This window comes from Nylanderia fulva, unplaced genomic scaffold, assembly GCF_048542155.1.
Source record: "Nylanderia fulva isolate GAGA-0341 unplaced genomic scaffold, ASM4854215v1 Scaffold28, whole genome shotgun sequence".
Taxonomy (NCBI): domain Eukaryota; kingdom Metazoa; phylum Arthropoda; class Insecta; order Hymenoptera; family Formicidae; genus Nylanderia; species Nylanderia fulva.
Genome location: NW_028190347.1, coordinates 527,537 through 541,852, shown reverse-complemented (window position 1 = coordinate 541,852; position 14,316 = coordinate 527,537). Strand labels below are relative to the sequence as shown.

At 28.9% G+C, this 14,316-nt stretch overlaps 5 protein-coding genes across 6 annotated transcripts; 3 read left to right on the top strand and 2 right to left on the bottom strand.

Annotated features, from left to right (window-relative positions):
* Positions 1 to 127: 127 nt before the first annotated feature.
* On the bottom strand, positions 128 to 1,845 carry LOC114939169 (STING ER exit protein). The gene is made up of 4 exons (XM_029313394.2): positions 1,602 to 1,845; positions 1,171 to 1,327; positions 757 to 985; positions 128 to 398 (listed from the first exon to the last, which is right to left on the bottom strand). Exons 1-4 carry the CDS (start codon positions 1,720 to 1,722, stop codon positions 252 to 254), a joined length of 654 nt encoding a protein of 217 aa, XP_029169227.1. The 5' UTR covers positions 1,723 to 1,845; the 3' UTR covers positions 128 to 251.
* Positions 1,846 to 2,430: 585 nt separating this feature from the next.
* LOC146722735 (lactoylglutathione lyase-like) lies at positions 2,431 to 4,163 on the top strand. Its single transcript, XM_085483906.1, has 4 exons — positions 2,431 to 2,540; positions 3,194 to 3,489; positions 3,582 to 3,649; positions 3,822 to 4,163. Exons 2-4 carry the CDS (start codon positions 3,194 to 3,196, stop codon positions 4,007 to 4,009), a joined length of 552 nt encoding a protein of 183 aa, XP_085340032.1. The 5' UTR covers positions 2,431 to 2,540; the 3' UTR covers positions 4,010 to 4,163.
* A 612-nt stretch (positions 4,164 to 4,775) lies between these two features.
* On the top strand, positions 4,776 to 7,351 carry LOC114939202 (tubulin-specific chaperone E-like). Its single transcript, XM_085483951.1, has 8 exons — positions 4,776 to 4,856; positions 5,018 to 5,201; positions 5,288 to 5,677; positions 5,831 to 6,109; positions 6,204 to 6,336; positions 6,446 to 6,722; positions 6,862 to 7,079; positions 7,166 to 7,351. Exons 2-8 carry the CDS (start codon positions 5,020 to 5,022, stop codon positions 7,256 to 7,258), a joined length of 1,572 nt encoding a protein of 523 aa, XP_085340077.1. The 5' UTR covers positions 4,776 to 4,856; positions 5,018 to 5,019; the 3' UTR covers positions 7,259 to 7,351.
* An 81-nt stretch (positions 7,352 to 7,432) lies between these two features.
* Positions 7,433 to 11,564, bottom strand: Xpd (general transcription and DNA repair factor IIH helicase subunit XPD). The gene is made up of 13 exons (XM_029313440.2): positions 11,275 to 11,564; positions 11,099 to 11,198; positions 10,728 to 10,982; positions 10,403 to 10,636; positions 10,202 to 10,325; positions 10,029 to 10,125; positions 9,815 to 9,948; positions 9,190 to 9,719; positions 8,949 to 9,124; positions 8,224 to 8,503; positions 8,026 to 8,136; positions 7,835 to 7,933; positions 7,433 to 7,740 (listed from the first exon to the last, which is right to left on the bottom strand). Exons 1-13 carry the CDS (start codon positions 11,277 to 11,279, stop codon positions 7,606 to 7,608), a joined length of 2,280 nt encoding a protein of 759 aa, XP_029169273.2. The 5' UTR covers positions 11,280 to 11,564; the 3' UTR covers positions 7,433 to 7,605.
* Positions 11,565 to 11,708: 144 nt separating this feature from the next.
* On the top strand, positions 11,709 to 14,202 carry Fib (rRNA 2'-O-methyltransferase fibrillarin). Of its 2 annotated transcripts, none has more exons than XM_029313436.2 (5): positions 11,709 to 11,856; positions 12,634 to 12,989; positions 13,071 to 13,247; positions 13,542 to 13,787; positions 13,877 to 14,202. In XM_029313436.2, the coding sequence occupies exons 1-5, from the start codon at positions 11,814 to 11,816 to the stop codon at positions 14,042 to 14,044; spliced, it is 990 nt and encodes a 329-aa protein (XP_029169269.1). In that variant the 5' UTR covers positions 11,709 to 11,813; the 3' UTR covers positions 14,045 to 14,202. The 2 variants fall into 2 exon arrangements, with proteins under 2 accessions (XP_029169269.1, XP_029169270.1); XM_029313437.2 differs by having other exon boundaries at positions 11,710 to 11,826.
* Positions 14,203 to 14,316: the final 114 nt, after the last annotated feature.

Genomic DNA, 14,316 nt, shown 5'->3' with positions numbered 1-14,316 from the left:
AAAAATTTCTTTTAAATTTCTTTAATACTTATATAAATTATTAAATACTTGATTTTTATTGTTACAATTGATTTTTTAGTTTTAGACTTGTTAAAAGGAAAAAATATTGTAATCTTTTTGCTCATGATAGTATACAACAAATTAATTTATTTTTATTAAATATAAATGTATGTAGTAAATTTATGTACATCAGAAGACTCCAAGTTTATTGATAAATTCAACTCGGCATTCAATGAAAATTCAATGAAAAATCAAACATCTAGTAATGTTCCTCTAGGTCTTGCTCGCTTTGGATCTGTTTCAGTGGATGGTATAGCTTTCCGTTTATTCATACCTTTTCTTTCTAACTGTTTCTCTATGATGCGTGCATTGTTTGCATATGAATCAGCAACTTCTCTCTGAAATTATAAATATAAATTATAATATAAAAGATTGTTTCATTGTGTGTTAAAAAATAAATAATACAAATCAAATTAATCCAAAAGTACAAAATAAATTAAAACAATATTTACTATGGATTAATATATTGTATATTCAAATAAAAATTGTATATTAAAATAAAAAATATTTAGAATTCTTAACATTGAGCTTTTTTAATATTTATCTTATATCTATTATATAATATTATTAAAGCTATTATATAACACATTTTATATTTTTTTATAATACATTTTACATTTTATATTTTTTAGTTTTTGATTGTGTCTTATTATAATATATATAAATATACATAATACAAATTAAAATATAACTTACAGCTTCAATTTCATCCTCTTCCTCATCAATTGTGGACACAGTAACAGAACTGAACTTTCCCATATTCTTGGTATGTTTGGTGACCATTATTTTTTTAGGTTTCTCAATGGCCACTTGATTATAAATGTCTGTCATAGGACCATCGCCAGAACTTTTTATTACCGAATCTTTTACTATAAAGACTATATTTGCTCCTGGATCATGCTTATAATATAGCAATAAGCCACATCTATTACAAACAAGAAAATTATATTAAACAGATGAAATACTTATTCTGTAAATTATGAAAAATAAGGTTTCAATGTTTCTATATCTATATACAAAATAGATGTATACCAAAATAACAAATAACTAATGAGAGATGAATATATTTTCTGATAAGTAACGCAATTAAATAAAGAGAAAAATTCGTACTTTTTACATTTTTGTCTATATTGTTTTTCTATTCCCTCTGAACGCTTGAGAAATACAATCTCATCTCGCTCTGAAGTCATTTTATGAGCATGTTTACTGCCATCGATTACTCTTGCTCCGTCTCTTTTTCTTAGTGGCAATTTTTCAATTGCACAATCTATAAATAAAAATTAATGCAATTTATAAACAATTGAGTAATTCAGCTTTCTTATATTAACCATAAGATATTGTATTTTAAATAGTATTGATAATAATTCAAGAAATAAAGTACTATAGCATCTAAAAATAATTCTTTTACAGAACATTTTCCACAATTTTTGCAATAATATTTAAGTTAAATTTACTCATCATAAAATTAAAAAACTTTTGTTATAAACTACTTTCTCGAATTAATAAATATAAACATGATCAATAAATACAACAATTCTAACCTAGAATAAGAGTCATCTGACCACATAAACAATAATAAATATGCAATGGCTTTTCCTCGCTATATTCCTCTTGATCTTTCGTATCGGAGCATATAATACTCCTCGACACTACTTTTGGCATAATTAGTTAATTAATTTGTCAATTCACACTTCAAATTTAAGTTCTACTTTGAGTCTATTGTGCCTCTGTACATATCCTTATAGCTGCAGTGCAATCTGTCATCTGTCATCTTTACACGAATGTATAATTTTTGTCAGTATTATTTACAATTGTTGTATCTTATTTGTTGAGTATTTTTTAAATATGTATATTATATAATATTAAATTATAATATATTATGTATAATTATATAAAATATAAAATTTATTGATAAATATAAATATTCATGTCATTTTTAATTTACGATTGTAAATTTTTCAATTAAAAGTATATTATTTTAACTTGTAAAAATTATTTAGCATTATTTAATATTTATTATATTTCTCATATGGATTATTTAATACTCGAAAAATCGTCTGAATTAATAGAGAAAAATATATTTGCGAAGAGATAATATATTTTATTCCTATTAATTAAGATAATTTTGAATTTTTTTACGTGACTGAATTTTATTTACATTATATTTTACTGCATATATGTGCGTAATTAATTTTTACAAATACGCTTGATAATGACAAGCGCACATTTTCTTTTTATCATTACTTGTGTTTCAAATAAATGCAGCGAATTAAATATATGTATGTGCGTGTTTTCTTTCTTTTCATCATCTCGTTCTCTTGCATAGGGTCTCATGGTATCAAGAACCGGCACTGCCTTTCGTTACGCACAGCTTACGTTACTCACGCACAACATTCGCTCGCGTGTTGAACCAGTGAACGTTCCCAGTGTACACATACATATTGTGCTGTATTTACATACTTTAATATTTCATACAAAAGGTAGAGAAACCTGGACTAAAATTTTCATTCACACACATCACAATAAGCTAACAAAAGCGAGGCATATTTTTTAAAAATTAATTAGAATTGACCGGCTGAATTTTCGTGAAAATTATTTTGGAGCAAAACAACTTTTAATTACCATAATCTAACCTGAATGCTGTGTAATGCACTATTGTGTCGAGATATATATGTAAATAGATATATAAATATATATACATATATATTACTAATTATCGCCTTTCATAAAATGTGATTTTTTTTTAATTATTTTCCAAATATACTACATGACACTGTGCAAATGCTATAGCAGAGAATGAAAGTGTCCTTGAATGGCTAATGATAGTTTATCTGTAGACTATGCAAATAAAAGTATATCTCAGACAGCTGATAAATTCTTAAAGCATTCTTATTACAAGTATCATTAAATGTTTATAGTCAATGAAATATAATATAAAGATTAATTACACTAAAAAGAAACATATATAGTTTTTATATTTGTTTTATAATTATGCTATATCAATATTAGCTAAATAACAAAAAATATATAGTATTAGAAATTAAAATTGTAAAAATTAAAAATTTTATACAAATAAGAAATTATATTAATTCATTATTTTATATATTAAAAGAGTAATAAATTGTAATTGCAGATGGGTGAACCATCAGGATTGACCAATAGTGAAACTCGTGAGCTTTGTAAGCCTCCAGATCCAGCGACAAATGGATTTATTATGCAACAGACAATGTACCGCATCAAGGATCCAAGAAAATCTTTACCCTTCTATACCGAAATACTTGGTATGACATTGCTGCAAAAGCTTGATTTTCCAGAAATGAAGTTTTCTTTATATTTTCTTGGATATGAGAATCAGAAAGAAATACCAACTGATAGAAGAGAGAGTATTGAATGGACATTCAATAGAAAAGCAACTATAGAGCTAACTCAGTAAGCTTACTACACAATAATTTTTGACACTTTGTTAAAAATTGTAAGAGTCAATGTAAAAAATTCTTATACGAAAAATAATTATATTTTAGTAATTGGGGGACAGAAACAGATCCAGATGCAAAATATCACAATGGAAACTCAGATCCTAGAGGATTTGGTAAGGGGGGGAAAGAGGAAATAATCAAATATCTTAATTATTCATTATTAAAAGCAGTTTACACTTATCTAAATTGGATAAAATTAAAATATATTGGTGTCATTTTAAAGAAAAAAATTGTAATCTTTATTTTATAATCTTAATGTGGAAATATTCTTTTCTTAAAATACAGGTCACATTGGAATAGCAGTACCTGACGTTGAAAAAGCATGTGAGAGGTTTGAAAAGTTAAATGTGGAATTCGTGAAGAAACCAAATGATGGCAAGATGAAGGGACTTGCTTTCATTAAAGATCCTGATGGTTACTGGATTGAAATCCTGAACGGTTCTAATGTTGCCAAAACTATGTTAGGTCATTAGCATAGCCTGCATTTTGAAGCGATAAATCTTCAAATGTAATCAAGTGAATTGAACATAATTTTATCAAATATGACAATTGGATCATCGAAAATCAGTATATAAGTGCAAGTAAAAACTATACAAGTTAATAAGAGTGTGAAATGATATATATATATATATATATATATATATATATATATATATATATATATATATTTATATATACATATATATATTTATGTATACTATATTTTGTAGTAATGTACATTCTCTTATATTACATTATGTTATATATGTATAGAATATGTAATATTTACCAAATTTTCAACGAATAAAATCAAAATATTTATTTTTCATTTGGATGATTATTATTTCACTGCACATCTAATTGTAAACGTTTCAATATTAATTGAAATCACTTTGTTTTGAGTTTATTCCTCTTCTCTTATCATTGTCAGTTTTCTTTTGAGATACAGTATCTCTTCTTTTTATATTTTTTTGAGATTTTATTACAATTTTATTATAATTTACATATAAAAGCTTTCATTGTCAAACAATATTTTACATCATATGATTAAAATATTTTATTAATTGTTAATTGACAACGTTCATAGTAATATATATATTTTTTTATTTTGAATTTTTACCTTAGAAGTATCATCAACTTATAAAAATTATTATTTTTAAAATAGATTATTTTCCATATATGCAAATCACATATGTTTCTTAATGTCGATAATGAAGATCGGCAAATTATCGAGCAGCGAGATTGTGATTTTACTTTCTCCTCATTTTCAATGCGCGTTTCTGGATTTTAGGTTACACTACTGTCAACCGCGATCTGAAGCAAGCGTGTTTATCCTCATAGGTATTTTTGTGTAAATTTTAATTTTTATTACGTATATTATGATACTGTTTGTATCAAATTAATTTATTAAATTTAAAATTACATTCTTCTGTAATAAAATATATGTTTTCGCATTTCTTCGTCACTGAGCACAACTGTCAATTGTGTGTGATATCTGTCAGGTATGGTAGAAGATAAAAAATATGAGATCTCAAGCCGTATTGAATATGATGGATATCGGGGTACATTAAAATACGTCGGACCTGTGGGAAACACAAAGGGAGAGTGGTTAGGGATAGATTGGGACGATTCGACTCGTGGCAAACACAATGGCACATATGAAGGAATAGAATATTTTCAAGCTAGGTAAAAAATGCATAAACTCCTGTAGTAATAATATCAATGGCATAATTTATATTCTATGTACTAACTTTGTATATAATCTTTAATAGACATTCCACATCAGGCTCTTTTATACGACCAGGCAAAGTGAAGTTTGGAATATCTTGTCCGCAAGCGATCAAAATGCGTTATGGATTAATTGAGGATGAATTAGCAGGCATAGACAGGGACGAAGTGTCGAGTTTAAGGAAGGAAATTAATGCACCTTTCTTAGATCTTGTCGGTTTCTCCAAAGTGAATAAAAAGCAAAGTAAATTTGATCAGTTGAAAATAGTATGGCTCAGAGAACAGTGTGTAAGCAATGCAGGAAGGCCAGAGGAGCTGAAAGAACTGTGTCCTAATTTGGAAGAATTAGATATATCTAAAAACTTAATAAATTTGTGGAAAATTGTAGCAGAGATATGCTCTCAGCTTCATTCTCTTATTCGTCTCAATGTCAGGTGAATCATATGCTTTATTTTGAAATTGTATTTCTTAAACTTTTATAGAATATTAAATATGAAATATTAAAGGCACCATTAGAAAGATATAATATCAATAATAATTATATGAGAAGATATAAGAAAATTACTTATAGAGTTTTATCTTTACAGTGAAAACTATCTGCCCATTGAAGATGTGATGGAACTGAAAGACTCATTTTCAACAGTTAAGCACTTAACCATAGCTAAAATGAATTATAATTGGTCTGATATTCAACAATGTATATCAATGTTTCCATCGATTGAAGAACTCTCAGTCTCTTTTAATATTGTCACGATAATAGAAGAAACAATAACAAATACTAATATAATGAAAATAGTTACATTAATACTTGAAGGAAATTTAATATCAAGTTGGGATGAGATACTTAAACTAGGTTCCCTTCCATGGTAAAATACATTATAAAATATTCAGCTTTAATGTCGAAAAAGTCTAATTTATATAATTTGCAAAACATTAACAAAAACTGTATTTTTTTCACAGCTTAGAATGCCTTAATTTGAATTCAAATAAAATAGATAGAATTAGATTTCCATTAACTTTGACATCAATGAACAAGACTGGAGTTTTTCCTACTTTACGTCAACTAAATATTTCGGAAAATCACATATCAGCGGTAAATATATTTTTATATTTATATAAATACCGTTATATATGAAATAAGAAAAGACAAGATTTTATATCTTAAAATTTCTAACCAAATCATTTATTTGATTCATTTTTAGTGGCAATCAATTAATGAATTGGATAAGTTGCCAAGTTTAGAAGACTTAAAATTCAGAGAAAATCCAATCTTAAAAAATGAAACAGTAGAGACTGCTCGACAGTTGATAATCGCAAGAATAGCGAAATTAAAAATCTTAAATGGTACAGAGATACTTTCTGTCGAAAGGAGAGGTGCTGAATATGACTACTTAAAATTATATCTACCAAAATGGTTAGAAACAGAGAATAGATTATCATTTATAAATGAACATCCACGATATTCTATACTAGTCGATAGTATGTATAAATTTTACATTTTTTTATATATACATACTTTGCATTCTTTACATTATGAATATAATACACTTTAAATCTTTTAAAAAATGTAAAATTTGATTAATATGAATAAAAAATAACAACTATTTTATTCTTTCAGAATATGGGATTGCAGATATTCCCTCAATTAAGCCAAAAGTAGAAATGGTTTCCAATGTGATAACAGTGGAGTTTGTATGTCCAGATGATCCACATCAGCCTAGAGGAATTAAAAGGAAGCTGCTTAAAGATATGGAAGTCCAAAAAATGATCGGACTTGCTCAGAGACTTTTTAAAACTGGTGGAAAAATACCTGCTCTTTCATTTATTTCACAGGATGTAAGTCTAATCTTAAATAAGAAAAACATTTATATACTCTTTCTACAAATAATTATATATATAAATGATGTGTTATGACATTTCAGTTATCAAATGATGAAATTTCATTGGATAAACCATTGCAAGAACTTAGTTATTATTCGATACAAGATGGTGATCAAGTTCTTGTAAGATGGTGATATCAGATAAATTATTTATAGATGCAATTGTATTTTATATGCTGTTAAAGTTCGCTCTATGATACTTTGTTATTAAACTTTTTTTTTAATTTTCATTGCATTCTTAATGAACCTTGCTAACAATTTTGGAACTTGTGTGAGGTAAGCTTATATCAACAAAAGAAATACGTACTATTAAACTTAGAAAAGTGTATACTTATTATCTTACATTCTTACAATGCAATTATGGTTAAAAGTACAAATTATAAATAGGCATTTGTACAAGCAAACAGCATGAAATATATTTTTTGTAAGTGGTGCAGATTGCTTTACCTAAGTTAAATCGATTATTCGGCCTAGTTACACTATCATTTTTGCTGCGCTTTTTGTTCAATTTTGGCAGCCTCCTCTTTCTCAAGCTGTTCTCTTGTCAGCAATGATAATCCAAGCTGGTTTTCGCGTGTAAATGGCTGTGCCATTTGTCGTAACCATCTTTTACTGATCTGGAAATTGTACAAATAAACATTTTAATAGCATAAAGCGTAAACAAAATTGTAATCACTAATTACCTGCTATTAAATGAAAAATTAAAGTTACCTGTATAGCTTCTTCGGTAGATAAATTGCATAAACTATCGTTCAAATGTTCTTGTATCCATTTTGGTAATTTGCTCCGTTTATCTATCCTCGAAAATCTCTGCAATAATGTAAAAAAAATTATGTTATTAAGAAATAATTTAGTCTATACTCGTATTTAAAAAAAATTATTCTCAATCAAAAGAGATTTACCTTATCTGCAAACACCATTATACCATAGTCTGTTTTGCCTCTAATCGCACGTCCTACGCATTGAGCTGCATGTCTCATGGCATCGAAAGTTAAGAAATCATTCTCTCGAATCTGTAAAAATATTGCAAAAATTTATATGTTTTTATTCGCGCATATTAAAGTAATTCTATGACAGTTTTAATATTACATTGCACTCACTTGAAACTGGTCTCTCAAATATTCTAAACGTGCTTTTAAGATTCGCGACTGCGTATATACGTAAGGTATACCAAACATCAGTACAGCCCTGCCCAAGTGATGATCAAAGTCGACACCTTCGGACACCTTTCCGCGAGCCACCGAAAGCAGAATAGCCCCTCTACCGTTCTCGCAAGCCTTTATATAATTTATCAGAGCTAAACTGGTCTCCGCCGAATCCTGAGTTTCAATGAAGAGTAATTTATGCCTCTGAAGTTGATTCACAACTCCTTGATCATACCTGTATCATTATAAACATATTAATAATTTATTTAAATTATAGTGTTATATTAATAAATTATTATTTATTATTATTAATTTATTATTTATTAATTTATATATATATATATATATATATATATATATATATATATTAAGTATTATAATATTAATTACAATATAATATTAATAAATTATATTTTTCTCTTGCATTCATTTATTTATTTTCCGTAAGGGGGTTAAAGGGGTATTGAAATTAAATCTCAAAATATGAGATTATTTCATATTTAAAAATCTTGGCCGTGTCCAAGTAAAAATTTGGTGCCTTGTGCACCGGTATTTAATTCTAACGAAAAATTATTTAGTTTCGTTAGAACAACGCATTGTCATCCGCGATTTGGCTCTTGTTGCCCGTCTTATACGTTAAATTTATATTAATAAATTATGATATATATAAATATACATACCAAGCAGCTACCACAGACTCCATGTATAAATACGATGTGAAAAAGCAAACTATGCCATCGGGTACTGTTGCAGCAAATTCAACTAATAATTGACCGTAATTTCTTATAACAGCCACATCTTCTCGTGTTTCGTATTTGGACGAAATAGCTACTTGATCATTACCTTTGGCAACAATCTGATGTAGGAAATGCAAAAGTAGATTAATAAAATATTTTATCTCCAATATTTCTTTTTACTTACCATAGGTAAAAGGCACGGTCTAGCCAATGTCATTGTAAACGACGACATGATGACCGGATGAAAATTCAAGATTTTCGGATACATATCCAATGGAGAGAGCGTTCCGGAAGTGATTATCACAGATTGAAATCTATCAAATATAGGCTTGACGGCGATAGAAGAATCTAGGCAGCTAAAATGTAAAACTGGATTCAAAACTGTCGGTGTTTTGTCGTCGAACGGTTCCACTATGATCGTGAAACCTTGTGTGTACGTTGAGAGTAATGTCGCAAGGTGCGTCACCAGAATGATCGGAGAAAAATCTGTTAGATCTGTTATTTCCATTGTGCGTAAAAGAGATGCTAATCTTTGGGCGCAAAATCGCAGTGGCTTCCTTTCGATGGCGACTTTCGCTTGGATATCCCTCAGGAACGCCGCGGGTGACTCTTGTACGACGTGTTGGACGCGTAAACGAGTTTTCAAATACTCGACGAATCGCTTCAGAAAGCTGACGAAATGCTCAGCGTTTCTTATGTTGCCTGGAACAACTTCTACATATCCAAGGATATATATATATAATAAAAATGTTACTTTGCTCGATGAAACAGTATTTCTATGACACAAAAAATATAATGTTTTTACTGACCTTCGAGTACTTCATTTGGTAAAATAGGATTGGCTAGAATGACATCGGTTTCTCTCTGTAATTGAGCATCTTTTAATCCCTCGACCAGTCTATTGTATTCTTCCTTCAATTTATTCATGTCAACTTCTTTCATACTAAATCAAAGCACATGGTTAACTATATTTGATTATATATTTGAATCTTAATAATAAATAAGAATTTTAGACACACTTACTCAGCTACAGTTTTCTCTAAAAGTTGTATGTTAGTCGAACTTTTTTCCATTAATTTCCTATTTATTTTCACACTCATGGAATCGATGCAAACATTATCTAAAATTTATAATTCATTTTTTTGTATTGTACTGTAAATTATTCTAAACAATATTGAATATGTCAATTTTTATACCAATGTTATGAGCCTCATCAAAGACAACTACTGAACTCTTGTTTAGTTCTTTGGATACAGTTTCGGCGATTTTTGGATCCAATAAATAATGATAACTGTAGACTATAATTTGTGCATGCATAATCTGAATGCAGAAAATATCGATTATCACACAGTTTAATTTAGCAACAAGTATAAATAAAAATTTATGTAGTATCTTACTGTAAACCTCGCGAGGAAATATGGGCACCAATTACGATCTTTTCCGTAATCTTTTAAATCGTCTATAGAATAAATACCAGGTGGAATAATTTGCTCTCTACCTTCCATATCAAATGTTTCATAAAAATTACAAATTGGAGTGGATTCATCATAATTATGTCTTTCTCGTACATATGATGCAGTAAGAGAATGGCAACGACCATCTACAATTTTACCTTCTCGTTCTCTACTGACCTATAAAAAATAAAAAATATGAAAAATTGCTCTTAATTATTTAATTGCAATAATCAATTTTATAAAAATATAAGTAAAATATTTTAATTACCTCAGGATGAATACACATATTCTTACGAGAACTAAGGACTAAACCAACAATTTTTGGCTTGCTTTTAGTTTCTTTCTCATAATAGTCTATAAGTTTCTTCAACTCCTCTATAACTTTTTCTATCTCTGGTACTGTTCGAGAACAGTAAATCAATTTTGTAACAACTAATGGGTGCTCCAACATATATGCTACGATGAGTGATAACAATGTTATCGTTTTGCCAGTGCCTGAAGGCATCTCCAATAGACAGTGTCCCTAAAATATTACATAATTTTGTTAATTTTTATAATTCAGAATTCTCTTATTCAAAATAATACCATCAATATAAAGACAATATATAAAGAAAATAGAAAGAAATAAAAAAAAATTACCTTGGCATCTAAGCCACGCTTTAGCTCAAGCATATATGCATATTGTTCCGGATAAATATAATCATAGGGAAAGTATACAATCAATCCTTCAACACTTATCCTATAATAAAAATGTGTGATTAAAAATAAGCATATAAAATAATCTCTTATTTGATAAACTGTTTACAATAACTTACTTCATATTGTCATTTACGTAGTTACACTTATATATAAATATTTATAAACGATATATAATATTCTTATATGTATCTTTATTTATAAAAATATTTATAAGAAGTCTCTCTGTCACTCCTATATAAATTTTATTACTTCTTAATTATCACGAGACTTTTATAAATAAAACATTTCGAAAAGAAGTGCAATTACATCTTCTTCCCTGCTTTTGCGTTATCTAATTTTATAAATCTGTATGTACAAATAACCACAATAAAACTCCGGTACTCAAATATATTTGACTGAACGCATGTTCACAAACGCATCAATTTTGATAGATGTCACGTGATCCAGAGGACAAGTATGATTTGTCAGACGGAGAGCAATCAACCAATCAGTATTCGGATTTCTCTTTTCGCCGGAAATAGAGGTTTTATATAAGGGTCTCCGACCGGAAGCAACCGGCACTCTTTCCCTCTTTACTCTAAAAAGTTTGTGTTAGCGCGTGGTAGCTTCGAGAATAAAGAGAAATTTTGTAAACTGAACGAGTCCATGGTTCGTGATGGGTAAACCAGGTGAATATGAATGCGATGAATATGAGTGCGGTGAATATATTATTTATCGATCTTTTTTTGTTTTGTAATGTACGAACGATTATTTCGATATGCGATTCTTGTCAACAAAGCTAACCTTCAATGAAAAAAACCATTTTGAAATTTAACACGTGGTTGGAGTTAAATTATTACTGTAATATATTTTTCTTTGTTAAATTTATCAAATTAAATTCGTGATTATTTTCAGCAGTAATCGCGATAATCAGAAATATATGTTTATGTCATGTTGGAAGTATTTTTCCCAACCGTGAAACGATTAACCTTAATCCGAATGTACGTAAAATTTGTGTTATACACGTGTATTATCAGAAATATCTTTTTATTACAGTATTTATTTCTGTAATAACTTTAATTTTTATAATTTTTGTATCTTAATTTTTATTTGATAATTTATTTTATCTGTTTATACTTATTTGATATTCTATATATATATATATATATATATATATATATATATATATATATATGTATAGTTTTACAAGTACTAAATATTATTTATATTTATTATATGTACAGAAAAAGAGTGATAAAAATTATGTTTATATTTTAATTCAATCCGAGGTAGGTAAATATTTTGCATGTTATCTTGAGTAAATTAAATTTTTTTCTTTTAAAAAAACATGTTTAAAAAATATTGAACATTTCTACTCTGAATTGAAATGTAGAATACTTGAATAAACGTCCATCTAATGACACTGTCTCGTCACAAATATACTATCTCTCTATGGATTAATTTTTTTACTTCAATGTTTCTTTTATAATTTACAGGATTTGTACCAGGTAGACGAGGAAGTGGAGGCGGAAGTCGTTTCGGAGGAGGTGGTCGTGGAGGTGGTGGAGGTCGTGGAGGCGTAGGTGGCCGTGGTGGAGGCCGCGGTGGCGGCCGTGGTTTTGGAGGTGGTAGAGGTGGTGGTTTTGGTAGAGGCGGTGGCGATGGTGGCAGAGGTGGTGGCCGAAGGGGAGACCAAAAAGGAGGTGGCTTTAAAGGTGGAAAAAATGTAATAATAGAGCCGCATCGTCATGAGGGAGTATTTATAGCTAGAGGAAAGGAAGATGCAATAGTGACTAAGAGCTTAGTACCTGGAACAGCAGTGTATGGAGAGAAGAGAATCACTGTTGATGATGTAAGCTCAACTTGTAATAATTTTACCACATTTTGCTTTCATATATTGTGAATTAATAATACAAAATGTTCCTTATTGCAGCCTGAAAATACCAGTGAGAAAATTGAATATAGAGTGTGGAATCCATTCAGATCTAAATTAGCTGCTGCTATTGTTGGAGGTATTGGACAAATTTATATGCCTCCTAAAAGCAGAGTATTATATCTAGGTGCTGCATCCGGTACCACTGTATCTCATGTAGCTGATGTAGTTGGTGAAGTAAGTATGATTTATGTTAGAAATCTGTATGGAAAAGATATGAGAAAAATATTTAATTTATGCATACATTAGAGCCAAGTTAGCTCATAATTGTCAACTTGGTGTCGAAGTGATGCTAGAACAATTACATACTCTTTTTCTTGGATAAGTAAAATTTAATTTTGCTTTTAAAAAAGAGCATACAGCAATTATATATTAATAATTAACATTTTATATTAATATTGAACATATGATTTATATAAATTACATAGGAGAAATTGAAAATAAATATCTTAATACTTTTTATGTATGCAGAATGGGATTGTGTATGCAGTAGAATTCTCGAACAGAACAGGCAGAGATCTTATAGAAGTTGCTAAGAAAAGAAGTAACATCATTCCTATAGTCGAAGATGCGAGACATCCCCAGAAATACAGGATGTTGGTAGGAATGGTAGATACCATTTTCTCGGACGTGGCACAACCGGATCAAGCTAGAATTGTCGTCTTAAATGCGCAAAATTTCCTTAAGAGTGGCGGACACTTTGTTATTTCCATCAAGGTAAAATGTTTGTAATTAATATAAACAACATCTTAAAGTGTATATATCTTTAAAGATTTAAAGTTTGAAAATTTGTTTATCAATTTAAGGCAAGTTGCATAGACTCACTCTCCCAACCCGAGGTTGTATTCGCGTCGGAAGTGAAGAAATTATTGGCTGACAATTTAAAGCCGCTGGAACAAATCACACTCGAACCATTTGAAAGAGATCATGCTGTTGTAGTTGGCGTTTACAGGCCGCCATCGAAAAAAAGTTAAAATATATATGTAATTAAGAAGATTAAATGTTCTGGTTCCATTTTTTTAATTTTTATCCAAAATATCAGACATTAATTCGAATGCGGAAAATGGAAAGTGCGTGATATTTTTAAAGATTGAGAAATTTGATTTATCAAAAATAAAAATAGTTTATAATATATGTATATATCAATTTCAGCCATCCATGACAGAAGCCCTTATCGCTGTTGTCCCTTATTCTGTCGTATCTTTGTTTTCTTTTAAATTAATTTAAGCCTTAAGCTCTGCTGCAA

Bases quoted from the DNA above. Each gene is read 5' to 3' on its own strand.
- Fib (XM_029313436.2), top strand. From the start codon at position 11,814: ATGGGTAAACCAGGTGAATATGAATGCGATGAATATGAGTGCG. The intron at 12,990-13,070 runs GTAAGCTCAACT...TCCTTATTGCAG, and splicing joins AGAGAATCACTGTTGATGAT to CCTGAAAATACCAGTGAGAA. The intron at 13,248-13,541 runs GTAAGTATGATT...TTATGTATGCAG, and splicing joins TAGCTGATGTAGTTGGTGAA to AATGGGATTGTGTATGCAGT.
- LOC114939202 (XM_085483951.1), top strand. From the start codon at position 5,020: ATGGTAGAAGATAAAAAATATGAGATCTCAAGCCGTATTGAATATGAT. The intron at 6,723-6,861 runs GTATGTATAAAT...TTATTCTTTCAG, and splicing joins ATATTCTATACTAGTCGATA to AATATGGGATTGCAGATATT. The intron at 7,080-7,165 runs GTAAGTCTAATC...ATGACATTTCAG, and splicing joins TTTCATTTATTTCACAGGAT to TTATCAAATGATGAAATTTC.
- LOC114939169 (XM_029313394.2), bottom strand. From the start codon at position 1,722: ATGCCAAAAGTAGTGTCGAGGAGTATTATATGCTCCGATACGAAAGAT. The intron at 986-1,170 runs GTACGAATTTTT...TGTTTGTAATAG, and splicing joins TATAGACAAAAATGTAAAAA to ATGTGGCTTATTGCTATATT. The intron at 399-756 runs GTAAGTTATATT...TTATAATTTCAG, and splicing joins AAGAGGATGAAATTGAAGCT to AGAGAAGTTGCTGATTCATA.
- LOC146722735 (XM_085483906.1), top strand. From the start codon at position 3,194: ATGGGTGAACCATCAGGATTGACCAATAGTGAAACTCGTGAGCTTTGT. The intron at 3,490-3,581 runs GTAAGCTTACTA...ATTATATTTTAG, and splicing joins GCAACTATAGAGCTAACTCA to TAATTGGGGGACAGAAACAG. The intron at 3,650-3,821 runs GTAAGGGGGGGA...CTTAAAATACAG, and splicing joins CTCAGATCCTAGAGGATTTG to GTCACATTGGAATAGCAGTA.
- Xpd (XM_029313440.2), bottom strand. The intron at 9,720-9,814 runs GTCAGTAAAAAC...TTGGATATGTAG, and splicing joins ACCAAATGAAGTACTCGAAG to AAGTTGTTCCAGGCAACATA. The intron at 7,741-7,834 runs GTAACTTTAATT...TACAATTTCCAG, and splicing joins CTACCGAAGAAGCTATACAG to ATCAGTAAAAGATGGTTACG.